Here is a 17,705-nt window from a genome sequence, read left to right as displayed (position 1 = left end):
ACAACATATTATATGTTCTAATTAAAAAAAATGAGGGACAATGTTTCATCAATTCATTTTAAAACAACCAGCCATGCAAGCCTCCCTACGAAGGCTTGGGTGCTCTAGGACTCTTTTCTTCTAAGCTAGGTATGGGTCTAATCTTATAGGCATATCAATCTCTAGCCCTCTTTTTAAAGGTCAAGCGCATAAGCTTGCATGGCTGGTTTATATAGTCGATAAATTTAGAGTCCGTAAAATTAGTCAAGGTGCGTGCAAGCTGGTCCAGACACCTAAATTTATTAGAAAAAAAAACTTTTTCTTATTTTTTTTTATGTATTAATTAAGTAATCTGTATAAAAATGTAAAGAGATGGCCTCATTTTACTGCCAAACAGTCACTTACAGTGCCAGAAAGGACCCCTTCCATCTGAGACCACCAACCAAAACACACACACAAAAATATAAATTAAATTAAAAAAAAAATCAATGCAACTCTGATCCCATCCTCTCCCCCTCTCTCTATAGCTACAAACAAAACATCTCGCTCTCTGTAATCAAAATTGAAGAAGAAGAAGAAGAAAGAAATGGCGAGTCGATACTGGGCGGTTTCTCTTCCTGTTCAAAACTCAGCTTCTTCCGTATGGAACAATTTGCAAGAACAAATCTCCAAGCACTCCTTTGATACACCTCTCTACAGGGTATTTAGTTTATTTTCTCTTTCTTTTCCTCTGATCTGATTTATTTCAATTCATTTTGGTGATTTATTTATTTGTCATTCCGCAGTTTAATATCCCTAATCTTCGTGTTGGAACTCTCGATTCACTCCTCTCCCTTAGCGATGATCTCGTCAGGGTAATTTTTGTTTTCTTTTTTATACTATCAGTGATCCTGATTTATGAAATCAATTCTTCTTTTTTACTTATTGATTTTTTTTTTCATTTTAATCTGAATTCTGCACTTTACTACTATTTATTATTGAAATGTGAACGAATCGAGATTTAACAATTTGTTTCATTTTGAATTGTGTTTGCTTAATTTTTCAGTTCTGATTTGCATTTTTATGTACATGGTAATGTGAAATCAAGATTTAGCACTTTGATCAATCTCAGACATTGAAATCGCTTTTTTACACTAATTCATATTTTAAATGCCTGATTTTTAAATTATTTTTTTTTGGATTGTGGGGTGGTGGTAAGTGATTTGATTTTTCATTTTTTTTAACTCCTGAATGTATATATATATATATATATTTTTTTTTTTTTGGTTGATTGGATTGAATGTGCAGTCAAATAGCTTTATAGAAGGAGTGGCACAGAAGATCAGAAGACAGATCGAGGAATTGCAGAGGGTATCGGGTGCGGAGAGCAATGCTTTGACAGTTGATGGTGTGCCAGTTGACTCATATCTAACCAGGTCAGTTTACCAGTTCAGTAAAATCTTGGTGTGAATTTTGGGATTTCGGGTTTGGTGGTATTGGTGATTTTCTCAGGCTGCATTTTGGCTTTGTGATTTTAGGTTTGTTTGGGATGAAGCTAAATATCCAACAATGTCACCTCTAAAGGAGATTGTGGATAGTATCCATTCTCAAGTGGCAAAGATTGAAGATGACCTCAAGGTGATTATTGTTTTCTGGATGATGGAACAATTGGTTCGTTTTCTATGTAGGTAGAGGTGAAATACTAAGGAGTGATGCGCCACTTGTCATAAAGTAGATACCTTGTGTTTTGTGTACAGACACATGTTACAACTTACAATATGTTTTTGCTTATTTTATTTTTTTAATCTTCATTTATCAGTCACTGCTTCTTGAGTTGAATATCACTATCCAACCTAGTTGAGAAGACCTTATAGGCTTTTAAGCTTGTTTATTCATGTATTTTATTCTCTGGCTTTTTTGTTGCTACCATTATATGTGAATGTTTGATGCATGTATGGACTTGTACTAGAGTATGAATCATTTTCTGTATCTTACCATCAGATACTGACTGTTGTCTTCTAACAAAACCAACCTTTAAATATAAATATTGGGGTTTCATCAGTGCCTTAATATTAATTGATGAAAAATTAGGTACTTCATGACTCTTGCTTAAATTTTTAAAACCCGACAGTAGCTCTAATAGTGAATGGCTTGTGCATCCAGTTGCAAATTTGAACATTTAAGCCTTGTCCTTTGTTTTAGGTTCGTGTTGCTGAGTATAACAATGTACGCAGTCAGCTCAATGCTATCAATCGGAAGCAGAGTGGAAGGTATTGATTTCCTGTGAGTTTTGATCTGGCATATACAACTCTTATTTCTGGCATGACCTGCGTTTTGTCTATTCAGCTTAGCTGTTCGTGATCTTTCCAATTTGGTGAAACCAGAGGACATTATTATCTCTGAAAACCTCGTAACCCTCCTTGCAATTGTTCCCAAGTATTCACAAAAGGACTGGTTGGCAAGCTATGAAACGTTGACTAGCTATGTGGTAAGATTTGTTTCTTTCAGTATATATAAATGCTTTAATCAGTGGTTCCATCTCTGAGGTTTGTTGTATCTAAGAAAGTGATATGTATTGTTACCTGGAAGACTTGTTCACTTAGATTCATGTGAACTGATGAATTTTAGCATGCCATGCTTATTTATTTGTTATCACTTCTCTACTCCAGCTTGATTCATCTAGCTAGTGTCTTTCAGGTTCCCAGGTCCTCAAAAAAGTTATATGAAGATAATGAATATGCTCTTTACACAGTAACACTATTTCATCGTGTGGCAGACAATTTTAGAACAAGTTCACGTGACAAAGGTTTCCAAGTGAGTATTTCTCTATTTGACTTGTTCTAGCTTTACTCAAATTATCCTAAGAGTAACTTTTTTTTTTTTTTGCATAATATGTATTGAAAATAGTCATTGATTTTTTAATATTTGACTTGGTCTAGAATCTCTAATGTGTGTTTATGTTTCTGTTTCTCATGTTAATTAGATTCGCGATATTGAATATAGTTCAGAAGGACAAGAGAATCGGAAGCAAGAGTTAGAGAGAATAGTGCAAGATCAAGAAAGTTTGAGAAGTTCTCTTTTGCAGTGGTGCTATACTAGTTATGGGGAGGTGATTTGTTTCCTCCCTTTCCTTTTTCCTACCTTCAGGGCAATGTAATGCTTGTGTGATTTGGATTGATCAGCCCTTGTGTGTTTGACATTGAGTGTGGTTTGACAAAATTTCTATTTCTAGGATTAGATAACTAGAACATAAAGTTTTTGGATTTGGTGTTTTACATTAACGTTGTTTGTGTTTTGTTGATGATTGAGAGATAGGATGGCTGCTCGATAGCTGGAATTACATGTTGAATTGTTGGAAAACCTTGACATGCAACTTAAGCACTATAGTTTGGAATTATGACTTTGTAGAATCAATTGGCGAGGAATTAATTAGGTTTTTCAAGTTAGAGGAATCAATGAGTCTGATGTTGGGAATAAAGCACAATGTTGAGAATTCCAGTGGCTGTCCATAACTGTACATGAGATACTTTCCCGTGGAATTTAATGAGGAAAAGAGGAAGGAGGAAAGCGGAAAGAATAAGAGGGCTTAGAAAATGAGAGAACAGAGTAGTCAGCTTAGCCATTCTTTTATTTCAAACTGGAACGAAATACTCATCTACTTTCTGTCAGATCTATGATACTCATTTACACTGTAGAATTAAATTCCATGGTGAAGAATCACCCTGTTAATAATATTGGCTCTGTCTCTAAAGCTCGTGTCAGGCTTCTTTGTTGGAAGTAGATTGTCATATGCTAACCTTCAACTAATCAAGACATGTGTATCTGCTGGTCAGTTGATTTCTTGCTGATTGACAGGCATATTCATGTCTTGATCACTTTGGAATTCAATTCCATGAATTGTTTTCCCTGTGCAGAGCAATTTCTTTTATTTTAACATGTTTGGAGTCTACTGGCTCTAAAACCCTTGTTCTCTTCCAACTAAACTAGCCCATGTGCAATGATTCCCAGAATTGCTGTAGTCTTTGTTGATACTTTTCTTACATATACTTTCTTTATACTGTTGTATATTTTGTTTTTTGTATCTATGTTGAGTACTGTTTCTTATAATAATTTTTTTTTGAACTGCTTTTTTTTCCCTCTTTTTTCTTGTCTTTGGTTGAGTTCATCTTGTTAACTAAACAAGTTCATGACCTGCAGGTTTTCAGCTCTTGGATGCATTTTTGTGCTGTTCGTGTCTTTGCAGAGAGCATTCTAAGATATGGATTGCCACCATCATTCCTGGTGAATATTCATCTTATGTTTTCCATGAATTTCCTATGAAGTTTTTGTTTTTCCCTAAGCATTGGCTTCTGGGACTATTTCAGGCTTGTGTTTTATCTCCCTCCTTGAAAGGCGAGAAGAAAGTGCGTTCAATTCTCGATGGATTGGGTGACAGTTCCAACAGGCAAGTTTATACTCTTTAAGATATTTTATTACATGCATTTGGTGAGTCACTTTGAAGAATGCCAAAAGCTATTGTTTGATGTTTCGATAGATTTCAAGCTTGGACAGCATTCACCTTGTTTGCACAAAAGAAATCAAGGCTATTTCCCTTGAGAACTGCCACATGGCATGAATTTTTGTGAAGATGGCACAGGTCCATGCCAACCACTGATCAAGTGTGGTCTGCCTGACCGCCTACTTGATCAATGGTTGGCGTGAATTTCATGTAATATTTGTGCCACAAATCATTTCCCATTTCCCACCCCACCCCATTTTTTCCCCTTTTTCCAATAGGATTGTACAGTCTGCTTAATGGTTATGATGGGAATAAATCGTATATCTCTGGATGGTAGGGAAACATTTGGAGGGCCTCTTTACCTTGTATAATATTTTGAGCAGTAGAAAGAAATAGTTGAAAAATTGCCTGTGCTGTATTTTCGAGAAGTAAGAGAAATTTTCCAATGCTGTAGCAGTCTTGATTAGCAAATTTTAAGCCCCTCCATAATTCTTCAGAACAAAATGCGGAGAATCATGTGAAACACTACTTATAAATTATGTTTTCTTCAACAACTTTATTACTTGTGTCGTGGAATTTTCCTCACGTTATATTGCTGTCTTCTAAATTTCTTTCCTGGCATGTACTGTCATTGTTTTAATGCAGCACATACTGGAAATCTGAAGATGAAGTGGTAGGAGGGATGATGGGTTTGGGAGGCGATGCTGATACTCATCCTTATGTGTCCTTCACAATCAATCTTGTCTGAACCACATGGGTTCCAATTTCTTGCTGGTAGGAAATTCCAAGTCCGAGGATTCCTTTTGATATCAATAAACGAATGATGACTGTATATTAGCATTGATATCTCAATTCTTTGGTTTATTTATAATCCGAGCTTGCGAACTCCAGTGGAGTTCCTCATGGATCACGAGGGGACTATGCTTGAAGAGGAGATATAATGACGATAGATCTTTATGTTTAACTCCTATATTTTGAAGATGTTACTCGAGCTCATTATATTTGTGGTGATTGGATGATGCACCTTGTCTGTGTATCATGATGAAGATGACAGCATTTTGTTTCATTTTCCTTCCTTTTCCATGGTTCCTTTTCAAACCCAAAAATTTCATCAAGTCGTTTTATGGTTTGGCTTCTTACATGGCAAAGCGTGGTCTGAATCTGGCTTGGACGTGCAGTCTGGCACTGAAAAGGCCCCGGATTAGGCCGGCCTTAATTTAAGAAACTATTAATAATTCAGTTTAAAATTATTGCTGCTTTTTTTTTTTATTACAGCTTACCATATTCTTGATTAGAGTTTTTCCTGTTCTGCTACTGTTACACTTGTAGTTTTTGAAGGATGAGAGCAGTATCTACAAGGAGAATTAAGTATTTTATACTAACAAACTTGCAAAATGAATTTGTTTATCATAAAGAAATTTGTTGTTCTTTGTATATGTTAGGAGTCCCTTGACGAGAAGGGGTTGGGGAAAGCTTAAACTCGAGGATTTATACATAGACAAGGTGCATAAATAGATTTGTTGTTCTTTGTATATGTGAGGAATATAAGAGCAATTGAAATTCTCGAGGATTTATACATTCATATATATATATATTTATATATATATATATATATATTGATAAGACTATTTACTCTTTCTTGAAGTTTAATCTCTCGGTGGACTAACCATATAGTCAAGAGAAACCATGAATCAAAATAGAAGAGCTTTCGTATATTTTTCTTGATACATCCATATAATAAATATGAGTATAAACTGAAACATTTGAAACATTCTAGAACTATAAAAATAGTTATTAAATCATTAGCACCATATAAAAACATTTCTCCTAAAATAGTAATTACGAGTAAGAGAAACTTATAACCATTTATACACATTCAACATACTCTATGGATAAAGAAATACAGGGTTGAATATAGTAAAACAAGAAATTGAGAATTTTTGTTGAGATTGTTTGTTGTTGAGATTGTTTGTTTTGAAATTTCCTGAAAAGCTAATCATAGGTTCTTTTTTCAATCGAAACAATAGTATCGTTATACTTATTACTAAACTTGTTAAAGAGATAAAATATAACCAATGCATATCTCTTTTTTTATCAAAGGTTGAATCAATCACCATAAAAAAAATTAGGTTAAAAACTAGGATATATTATGGAAAAATAAAACTTTCATAAAAGAGGAACAACTGAAAGGGTTTCATAAAAATTCTCGTAGAATTAAGAATGAAGTTTTCATATTGTACATGTCAGATCATGAATTAGAAATTGCATCTAATCTCTAAAAAAATCTCAATTGTTTCGAATTTTCTCCTTTTTTTTTTGGAATGGAATATTTATGGAATTACATAAATAGGATCAAACCTTATTCCATGTTATTTATCTCTTTTTTATTCTTAAGCAAGTCTCCGAGAGGTTTTAGTTGATCCATGGTTTATGTTTCATCTTTCATTTCCTTTTCATTTGTTTCAAGAAATATAACGATTAATTTTGATTCTTTCTTTTTATATTGATTCTTTTCTTATCGAGATGTATGACTCAATGAGTCTATGTGTCGATGTAGATCTTGTTCATGGATTTAAAAAAAGTACAAAAGCTCTATTTTCTTATGTCATTTTTTGAGTCTCTTTATTTTTGTGTATGTCATCTCCACTCCTTTTAGTAGCATCCACTAATTTGAAAACCATATTTCGACCCAGATATTTTTTGAGATGCTCCTGATAACCAACAAATGCCAATTGCTTTCTCATGTATATATCCTATTTCAATGGGAACTTGATGAGTTGATCTATCTATACGTCTTGCTTTAAATGCTATATTAGGAGTTATTCCATGTATTGCTTAATGTAAAACAGATAGTGGATTTGTTTCTGTCTTTTGTTAAATCTTTTTCATGGCTTGATAGATAATTTGATAAGCTAATGATTTTTTTTTTCATGTTTTAGAATATAGTTAAACATGTTAACTAATCAATTATGATAAATTAGATTGGATTTTGCAGTTTTTCTTCTTTAATACCTCAACATGACATGAGCATGCAAAGGGTTCTTAAGAATTACTTTTCCTTTCATAAGAGCTAATAAAATAATTTATTTTGGCTTTTTGATCCCAAATTGTAAGGTGGATCTCAAAAGATATAAAAGACCTCCCTTCAAGTCATATATATGACTTTCATTTAATACAGTTTTCAACATAATTCTATATGCATCTATGAGATTAAGTATGAAATTGGGTATTTTTTTCCCTCTTTTTTCTGCTAGGATTGGAAATCCTGTATTTCTCATATCCATATGATTGAGTCCTTGGGTTTCTAAAATAGTGTAAAAACAAGTGCTTCGAATCATTGATATTTGACTCGGACTTGTTATAAAAAAGTCGAGACATTTCAAATTATTTATTGACATGGATAAAGTCAAGGAAAACCTCTGAAATTATCCCAATATTGGACTTTACATGTTTTAGCGACTCATATGGCATCATCAAATGATACAACTCTTGGATAAGAATCTACAACACATTAGAACACCCTTGTTGACGATCCTTTACTCTTATGGCATCTAGGGTTCCTTGAATAATGTGATATCTCACACTGAGTAAATCTTTAACCTTTTCTCCTCTTCCTAAGATCACAAAATGTTCTTGTGCATTATGACATACTAGGTATATAAGTAGTGATTTCGAATCCAGAGGTTAATCATACTCCAACAACTTTACATAACATAGTTTGTTTTTTAGGTGATAATGAAAAAGTTGATATATAAGTCACCCTTACTATCACTCTACATAATCATACATGAGATTTTCACCTTATACAGTTCCTCATTCAATTCTTTTAAATTCATTAGACCCTTTTTCATCGATCGAGAAGCTCCTCCCTTCATCCACTTAGTCTTAAAAAGTAACTAGGACAAATTTAGTCACTTTTCATGTTCCAATTGAACACTTTTTTTTTTCTTATTCTTAAAAGAAAATATTCTTCTTTTTATCAAGCATATGTGGATCTAATCACAATATTATATTAAGAATAAGAACAAGAACAAGAGATCTTTTTCAATCAATCTCTTTACCCCATATTCTTTGAGAGCTAGAAAGATTTTTTTTAAGTTTGAATTTGTTCATTTGAATTCTAAGCTCTTATTTAATTATTTATTACTTTTATTATTTCTTATTTCTTATTTTTTTTAATTCCCTTTCATCATTCCTTATAACTCATAGGTTTGATTATGTACAATCTAATCCACTTTCTCATTAAGCAAAGGGTAAAAAATAAATCAAATTAATTTGTTAATCAAAAGTACCATGTGAGATCTTTATTTTTTTTTCCTCTTTTGCTACCTTTATCCCATAGGTGTATCATTTGAATCAATGGAGAACCTTTTCTTCTCTATCTGTATGAATTGATATTATTACATTCTAGTTTTTTTCTGACACTTCCTAAGAAAAATCATGAATTGGGTCCTAAATTGAATAGTTAGTGTGAGCTTATCCGTGTAGTTATGCACTCTTCGAATATGAATCTATTTTTCTAAAATATCATAACTTTCATACTTTAGTGGGTCTACAAGATTCTTTTAGTGAATTATGTTGTGTTAAAATGATATTTATATGATCTGATTGATTGTGTAAGGCATGTGGTAGCAATAAAGCTAGGGAAAGTATACAGAAAAAATAGTTCTACTTTATTCAATTACTATTAGTATTAAATTAAGATTAGTTAGAGCATCTCCAATGAGAGATGCTATTTTAAAGAGATAAATTGATAAAATAACATTTTGAATAGTAAAAATATAGCTTTTTTTTACCATGTATACTCCAATGAAAAAAAGGTATTTGAAAAGTCAATTCTATTAGAGTGAACTAAATAAATGTTTTATTTTTTTCTTAATGATTTTGATGTTATTTTTTTTCCACATAACTACATTTAATTGGTTTATTTTTTTGTTGGCCTCACTTTGTTAGTTTTGGCTCTTTTGAAAGATATGTAGAAATAACATTTGTGGGAAAGATAAGGTATTTTAGCATTTTGTTTGACTTTCCCCTTGGAGCATGAAAAACAAGCAAAGAAAAGCTAAAATATTATTTTTTTGGCTCTCCATTTAACAACTGTGTTGGAGATGCTCTTAGTATTAGATTAGTATTTGTTAGTGATCCCAGCTCCGTGAGTCCTTTCTTCTGGGATAAATTGTTGGTATCAATCCTACAGTTTATCTATGTGGATCGAGGAAAAAAAGGCTCGATGAGAAGAGGATTGTACTGTGAGAGAAGTAAGGAGGCCAACCTCTTTCAAATATACAACATGGATTCTATCAATTTAGTAGAGTTGAACTCTTATATCGATTCGAATGAATTATCCTTTTCACGTAGGAAAATCTTTATCTGCTAGGTAGAATGAAATCAAATTACAAATTCTATCTTGGTAGGATGTACATCTATTTATTTCTATTATTATGAAATTCATAAATGAAGTAGTTAACAAATTAAATTAAATTAAATTAAATAGCTAAGGGTGGGGTTACCATTATCCTTTTTGTAGTAATGAATCTTGTATGTGTTCTAAGAAAATAATTTTTTTTCCATTTTTCAAGGTCTCAAAAACGAATAAAATATATAAGAACTCTTAAATGGAAATGGAAAGAAGATGTAACTTTAGCTTCTTCAAAAATTACAAGATCTATTGTGTAAGAAAAGGGGGTTAATCAAAACCATGTTTTATGACTTGAATCCATAGTCAATCCTATTTCTGATAGGAATAGTTGATAATTGAATCCAATTTTTTCATTATTTTCATATTCATAATAGTGCAAAAAGAGGGTTTGACTCAAAGTTGTTCAAGAATAACGGTGTTGAGTTTCTCGATCCTTTAACTTAGGATTAGTCAATTGTATTTCTCGATTGGGACAGGGAAAAGGATATAACTTAGTAGTAAAGTGTAACCTTTTCAGTAGGATTTGACTCAAAGTTGTTATGTACTCATAAATTAATTTTTGTATTTTTCAAAGTATGATAAAAATAAAATTTTATTTTTTTATAAAATATACATGAAATGTTTTAGAATTTGGCCGCATACACACAAATAAAATCATATATGTTATTTTTAAAATAAAAAATTTTGGATTTTTGTTTATGAAATGTTTTAAAAAAAGTTTTTTTTTGGCAAAACAAGAAAAAAATTCAGCAAAGAAAATTGTCAAAAATTTGTTAAGGCATGTTTGTCAAACATGTTCCAAGGATAAAAAAAAATATTTGTTTTTTTCTTTATAAAATTTTGCACAACCAAACAGTGTCTTAAACCTAAAATGGGCTCAACCTAACCTCATGGGCTGGGCTTTGTGGCTCAAGCCTAAAAGCCCAAAAACACTGTCGCACCCTCGCGAGCGGAGCGCGGCGTCGCGGCGATCGTCGATTGATTTCGGGGTCTTTTTTTTGTTTATTGTGAATAAGAGAGTCGCCACCTAGTATTATGGTCACTAGGAACCCTGACTGGTCTTTCAGAGATTCTAAGGTAAGGGACTGGTTACGTAAAGGGAAGGTATTAGCACCCCTAGTACGCCCTACCTAAGGTAAGCTGCTTGGTGTTTGGTTTGCTTTATAATTGCTATGGTGTTGGTGTTCTCTTAATTAGTTTTTCTAGGATAGGTTTGCTATGATGAATGGATTTGGGTTCAAAGTCTAAAAGCAAGAAACCTTGGCCAATATTGATCATACCTTTAGATATGTCTATGAAGTGCCAAGGAGAACCAATCCAGATCCTTGAAATCTGTGTTCGATTCAAATTAAATTTATTAAGATAGAAATCCAAGGAGATTCCATGTGCTTTAAAAGCTCATTTTTCCCTTAGTATTTCATACTCTCACGGCTCGTAAACCGTGGAGTCAAAAATTGAAATGTCCTTGATTATAATCAAGGCTTCTTTCAAGGATGTGTGCGGATTTATTATTCCTAGAAAATTATTTTGGATATTTACCACTCAGGGTTTCTTTATCCAAATATTAATAGTGAATAATAACAAGTTATTCCCATTAAATATTTTGGATATTCATCCTTTTGGGATTTCTTTATCCAAACATTAATGGTGAATACGTACTAGATGATTTCTCCACAAAATAAGATTTTTATATTTTTTTGGAATATTGGCCAATACCCTTTGGAGTTTTACAAACATGTTGTAAAATCCAGAAATACAAAAAAAAACAATTTTTGGTGTTTAAGAAATCCATGCGAAAACACATTTTTTTTAAAAAACTTCCAATATTTTTTGTACATAAAAAAAAAATGTTCTAAAACATGTAAGGGTATTGGCCGTATGAAACACACATATAAAAACATTTTTTATATATTTTTTTTAAAACACAAACATCACGGTTAATCCAATTAAAGACAACAAACCCAACCCGGTTACTGGCCCAAACCAGTAACCAGTTCTGCCACAGTTGCATGCATATGCATGCTACAGTGGCAGGGTAATTAATTAGGCAAAAACAAAGAAAGAAAGACTTACCTGCGAGGCAGCAGCTGGAGGCGAAGTGGGCGACGACTGGTTGCTGCTCACGTCTCATTTTCCCCTTGTATGCTTAATTTATCCTCCAGGTTTAGACGAGGCGTTGCCATGTCAAATCATCCCAACTACGGCTATGATCATGCCCAGAACCACGTGTAGATTAAGACCATCTTTTCCAAAGAAAAAGCATCCCATGATCAGCACAAGGATCGTCTTTATATGACAGCTGCGAATCCTTCAGCCTCCAAAATAAACCAAATCCACATCACAATGTCCAGCAAGCAACACGCTTCTCGTAGTAGCTCAAGAATAGTGAAACGGAGAGATGGAATTATGCAGGAGAGGAGGGTGTTCTGACGTGTCAAATGTTGTGCGTTTGAAGCAATTTGCAGTTACTGTCTTTGCTTTGCTTTGGAAGTTACGGTGATGTTTTTTTTTCTTAAAAGAGTCCTGAAGATTTCGAGAGAGAGGGGACAATGTATGAAGGCAGTAAAAGGGAGTTGCAATCGGGGAGATGGAGGGGAGAGTGTGCGGCTGCTGTGGTTTGGAGGTTAGCTCTTGGTTTGTTTGGCTGGCGGCAGGGCAAAAAAAGTGTCAGGGGAACTCTGGTTGGCTAAGAGGGGAAGGAAGAGCTCCAAGAGAGAAAACGGGTTTAGGGTTTTTTTTATCTTTTAGGGTTTTTTTGTTTAGCTCCCTTTTTCTGAAAAATTGCCCCTTTCTCAATATTTTTCCCCCTCCCCCCTCTCTAAGGGTTCATTTATATATAAATCTCTACATGTGTTATTCAAGGAAATATTGCAATAGTTATTGCAGAGATTATCTTCTATAATCAGCACCAACAAATCCTATATATATGGTATTTTATATTGCATTGATTATTTTCCATAACCAGCACGAATCAAATCATATATTTATGGTATTTTATATTGCAGTGATTATTTTCTATAACCAGCACGAATCAAATCATATATCTATGGTATTTTATTTTGCAGTAATTATATATGATTCAATAATTATCTCCTTGACATATTGCTTCATTAATATAAGCCCTAATGCTCTATGTTATCGCCATATGTAAACCCTTATTATTATTATTTTTTTTATTTTTTATTTATTTATTTTTTATTTGAAAATTTATCAAAATATGGGTCAAAAATTGGGTAGCAACAAACACGACCCATGAACAAAAAAAAAAGATTGAAAAGAGTTTTTCGTTTGAATCCAAGCTAAGAACACCAAGAACTCGATGACAAAACCCATAAATTGAAGTGAAAATGGAGAACTGATGCAGAAATGGAGAGCTAATGAATGGAAGGACGCAAAATAGAGAACTAATACACAATCATGTATCGAAAAGCAATAACAACTTTTTATTTTTAACAAATCAAACCCAACAGCCAAAAACCCTAACCCAGGCATTAAAGAGATCCAATGATCAATTAATCCAAAACACGTTATAAAAGGAAGAAAAAATAACATAGAACACTCATACATAGGTCTGAGATTCAATTGAAGCTCACAATAAGGGAAAAAACATCAGATTATGAGGGAACCTAAGTTTTGACTGAAGAACATTTAAGAACACAAACCCATAAATGCCCAAAAAGCTAAAATCCCATGAGAAAAACATAAAAGCAGGAAAAAGGACTTAAGCATTGCAACTATAGATTAAACATGTTAAACACAATTTGTTTTAACCATCAATAACAACAAGAATCCATAAATAATAGCAAAACAACCAGCAAAATCAATTACCAACAACTATAAAATATTGCATCTCCTTATATATAAACATTGTTCCATTAATTAATTCCCTCCATCCCTAACCCTAAACATCTTGTTTATAGTTCAAGCAAACTTAATAGATTATAAAAAAAAACAACACAAGATTAACTAAAACAACAACATCACACTTTAATATATTCTGCATTAAATATATTATTGATTAAACTAAGCCTTAAATCATGCCAAAACAAAATTTTAAACTACCATTCATCACTTAATCATTAACTCTAAAGCACAAAGTAGACATCAAACAAAACTCGAACATATATATTGATTCATGACATAATTAAACATCTTAAAAACAAGCATCAATTACATTTAAACTAACAAATACCTTCAAATGATGCCTAATAAATATTTTAAGTAGAAATCTAGAAGACAAAATAGAAAGGGAAATGGTGTGCTGATTAAGCTACACCCCTTCATTAAAGTTAAAGGTATATAGTATCTAACAATGTTGTATCATTTGCTTGGAATTTATTGCTTCTTCTTCAAACTTTAGATCTCTGATATTTCTACTTCCAATCTTGGACTCACAAGCTTTATCTTTTACCTCTTTTCTTTCACTTCTTATCAATACTTTATGGCTTTTCGATCAACTTTAGTAGTTTAATTTTATCTGAACTTTCTCTTTTTCTTTATCTATTTCTTCTCTCTAACCCTTTATTTTATGCTCAAGAGCATATGCCCTTTTATGGTGGTTTCTGCCAAGAAGTTGTTAGGGAAGATTCTTATTTTTTCTCTTTCAAAATCTACCTCTCCAAAATAGGTGGTGTCTAGTCTTATTTTGTCCTCTTGTAAACCGAAATCACATATGAGAAAACAATCTTGGATTTTTTTTAGTTATGGTAAATGTTTCTTCAATCATAGATGATTGAGTTGGGTACTTTGTTAAGATCATTGTAGAGATTGATTCATAAACATATCATTTATTGACCTAAACCTTGTAGTGAGGATGCAGATCTATCATTGGGAACAAACTACACTAGATTTAGAGGTCTAAAACTCCACATTCATTGATTGGAATGTAGGCTTTTGATTAGCCTGAATCTGTCAATACAGAGAAAGCTGATTAGGGACAAGATGTTGTTAAGTTCAGAAAATCAAATGATGTATAAAAATATGATGAGGATAGCTGATTCTTATAGAGAAGATGTTTCTCAGTTGAATGGTGGTGGTTGGAATCCCTAAGGTGGTCAGAGATGTCACATTCATTCATCTAAAAGTAGCATCTCGATCATCTTTTTTATGTTAAGGAAGACGATAAACAGGGATAGGCGATGTGTCACTCGATTTTTTCATTAAAAACAAGTGATATGTCGTCTGCTTAAACCCTAAAAATTAGGGTTTTTTAATTGAGATTTTATAAATTTCAATTTGGTTCTTATTTTTTCAATTTCAACACATGTATCCTCAATTTACCCTAAAACTTCTCAATTGTTGCAGTTGCACATGTAAAAACCTAGATGTAAATCCTTTAAGTTGAGCTCTTCTTACACTTTGGTCTTTGGTTTCCAGATTATGCAACTTGACCCCTATCAACCATCAAACTTTCAATTTTTTTTCAAATTGACCTCTGATTTGCTTAATTTTAGTCCCCGAACTTATGCGTCTTATACACTTTGGTTCTTAGTTTTGAAGTTCTTTAATTTGACATTCTATCTTTAAATTTATTTCAATTGAACCCTGATTGCTCCAATTTAGTCTTTTCAAGTTTCAATTGACCCTAATCTTCCAATAATTGTGAATTGATCCAAATTAGGCCTTCAAACTTGATTTTTCTTTAATTGAGTCCTTAATTAAATCCATAAAACCTATGAGAAATTAAATTAAGTCTTTGAACTTAATTAATTCCTCTAATTTTGGTCAAGTTAGATTTCAACCTTCATTTTCTTTTAGTTAAGTCTTTCTTCTACTCATCGTGTCAAATTATTCCAGTGTAGTTATTTTGGTCTTTGGCAGCTCAAGGGCTTATCTCATCTTATCCCAAAAAAATATTTTTGGATTTCAAATTTTTATTTGTTTCTATTTGTCGATAAAAAATGTGTTTTTTTATAAAACAATTTTTTAGGGGTCCAAAATTTAGTTATGATAATTGCCTATTTTTTTCAATTCTTATGATAAAAAGTCTCGTAAGACATTTTCAATAGAATGCTTATAAAGATAAAAAGATGTGAAGATTTTTAATGTTAGGATAAAAAAAAATTCAAATGGAGATTTGTGGATTTACCAAATCAAAAAGTGGTTAATCCTTCTTAAAGTGATGAGATATTCAAAGATATATCTAAGAATGGCATATCTAATAAAATAGTTAGAAACGAGGGTTGAAAAGTGCACTCTAAAAGCGATAGAGATAAAATCACTATCTAAGAGAGATAAGAGCAAAACAACGCACTATCAGAAAGGCAAGGGATTTGAAGGCACACATAAAAGGTAATAGTGTCAAAAGCACTATCTAAGAAAGATAGGGACTAAACAACACATTATCTGGAAGATAATAGGTCAAAGGCGTATTCAGAAGATGATAGTGCCAAAACATTATCTAAAGGAGATAGGGGCTAAACATTGCACTATTTGAAGGCGATGACTCAAATGCGCACTCCAAAATGATAGTGCTAAAAGAATTATCTAAAAAAGATAATGGATAAGCAACGCACTATCTAGAAGGTGAATGGATAAATAATGCACTATCTGAAAAGCAAGGGTTCAAAAACACACTCAAAATGTGATAAAGCTAAAAGAACTATATAAATGAGATAGGAGTTAAACAACAGATTATCTAAAAATCAATGACTCAAAGGCACACTCGGAAAATGATAGTGTTAAAAGCACTATCTAAAAGTTAAAATAGTTAAACGATGCATTATCTGAAAGATTAAGGATGTATTTAAAAAGTGATAGCTTTAAATATATTATCTAAAAGTGACAAGTCTTCACTTGTAAATATTACTAAATATAACTAACAAAAAATAAAAAATAAAAATAATTGAAGATTATAATTTATCATATTTTTAATTTTATATTTGATTATTAAGTTAATGAGGAATAGCAAGAGATTAGATCTTGTAAAGTTCAATTCCAGTAATAGTTATCCTATATCAAAATAACTTTACTTTTAAATAACAAGATAGTCTCTCTCTTTTTTAATTTAAACAATTATTTATGTGCATTCATTTCTTTTTCTAGTTCTGAAAAAAGTACATGAAGCTTTATCATAACATGACATAAACAATATTATTTTAACTTTTAAACTATATTATAAGAAAATTATATGGAATATTTTTAAAACTGATTTTTTAGAAGTTCTTGTAGGCCACATGAAAACAACATCGATGGTTCGTACATACAGATGTATTCTTCGGTTCCTACCTTACACACATCCATCTAGCACACTTCATATATATATATATATATATATATATATATATATATATAAACAGAGAGATCTTCTTGTTTCAAGGGGTTGACTTTGTTGACAATAATATTAAACATTTAGAAAACATTATAAGAAAAAAAAAACTCTAAAAATACACGTGCTATTAGATCATGATCTTAAACTGTGCCTACTTGTAGATCCCATTAATTTAATGGTTGATATGTATTTTTGAAAAAACTTTTATTATATTTTCTCCATGTCTAGTAGAACGATGGAGTCACTTTCCACCTCCAAGCCCTGGGAACCGGTGTCTATTGCAAATAGGATCACTTTCCCTCATGGTCACAGGCTTATGTGGCCACTGGTTCTGCACGGTTTGCCCAGTTCTTCGAGAACCCAGCCATAACTAAATACACAACAGGGGCGGGGGCCAATGCGGTAGGGTTCGCGCTACAAGACGCAGGATTACTTGATGAACAAACATAAGAGGAAGAAAAAAAAGAGCCCATTTTGTATGGCTTTGTCTTTGCTGCAATTTCTCCATATTTCCCTCAAAGCTGCATAAATCAAATACACAACAGGTGTGGCACTGTGGA

General features: G+C 32.3%; 1 protein-coding gene across 1 annotated transcript; it reads left to right on the top strand.

The window, feature by feature from the left end:
• Positions 1-376: 376 nt before the first annotated feature.
• On the top strand, positions 377-5,522 carry LOC133671597 (V-type proton ATPase subunit C). Its single transcript, XM_062092391.1, has 11 exons — positions 377-679; positions 765-833; positions 1,267-1,394; positions 1,497-1,596; positions 2,161-2,228; positions 2,305-2,446; positions 2,656-2,772; positions 2,942-3,067; positions 4,156-4,239; positions 4,323-4,402; positions 5,102-5,522. The coding sequence occupies exons 1-11, from the start codon at positions 566-568 to the stop codon at positions 5,202-5,204; spliced, it is 1,131 nt and encodes a 376-aa protein (XP_061948375.1). The 5' UTR covers positions 377-565; the 3' UTR covers positions 5,205-5,522.
• The last annotated feature ends 12,183 nt before the right edge of the window (positions 5,523-17,705 follow it).

This window comes from Populus nigra, chromosome 13 (genome assembly GCF_951802175.1).
Source record: "Populus nigra chromosome 13, ddPopNigr1.1, whole genome shotgun sequence".
Lineage (NCBI taxonomy): Eukaryota > Viridiplantae > Streptophyta > Magnoliopsida > Malpighiales > Salicaceae > Populus > Populus nigra.
This window is presented reverse-complemented; position numbering and strand designations above follow the sequence as displayed.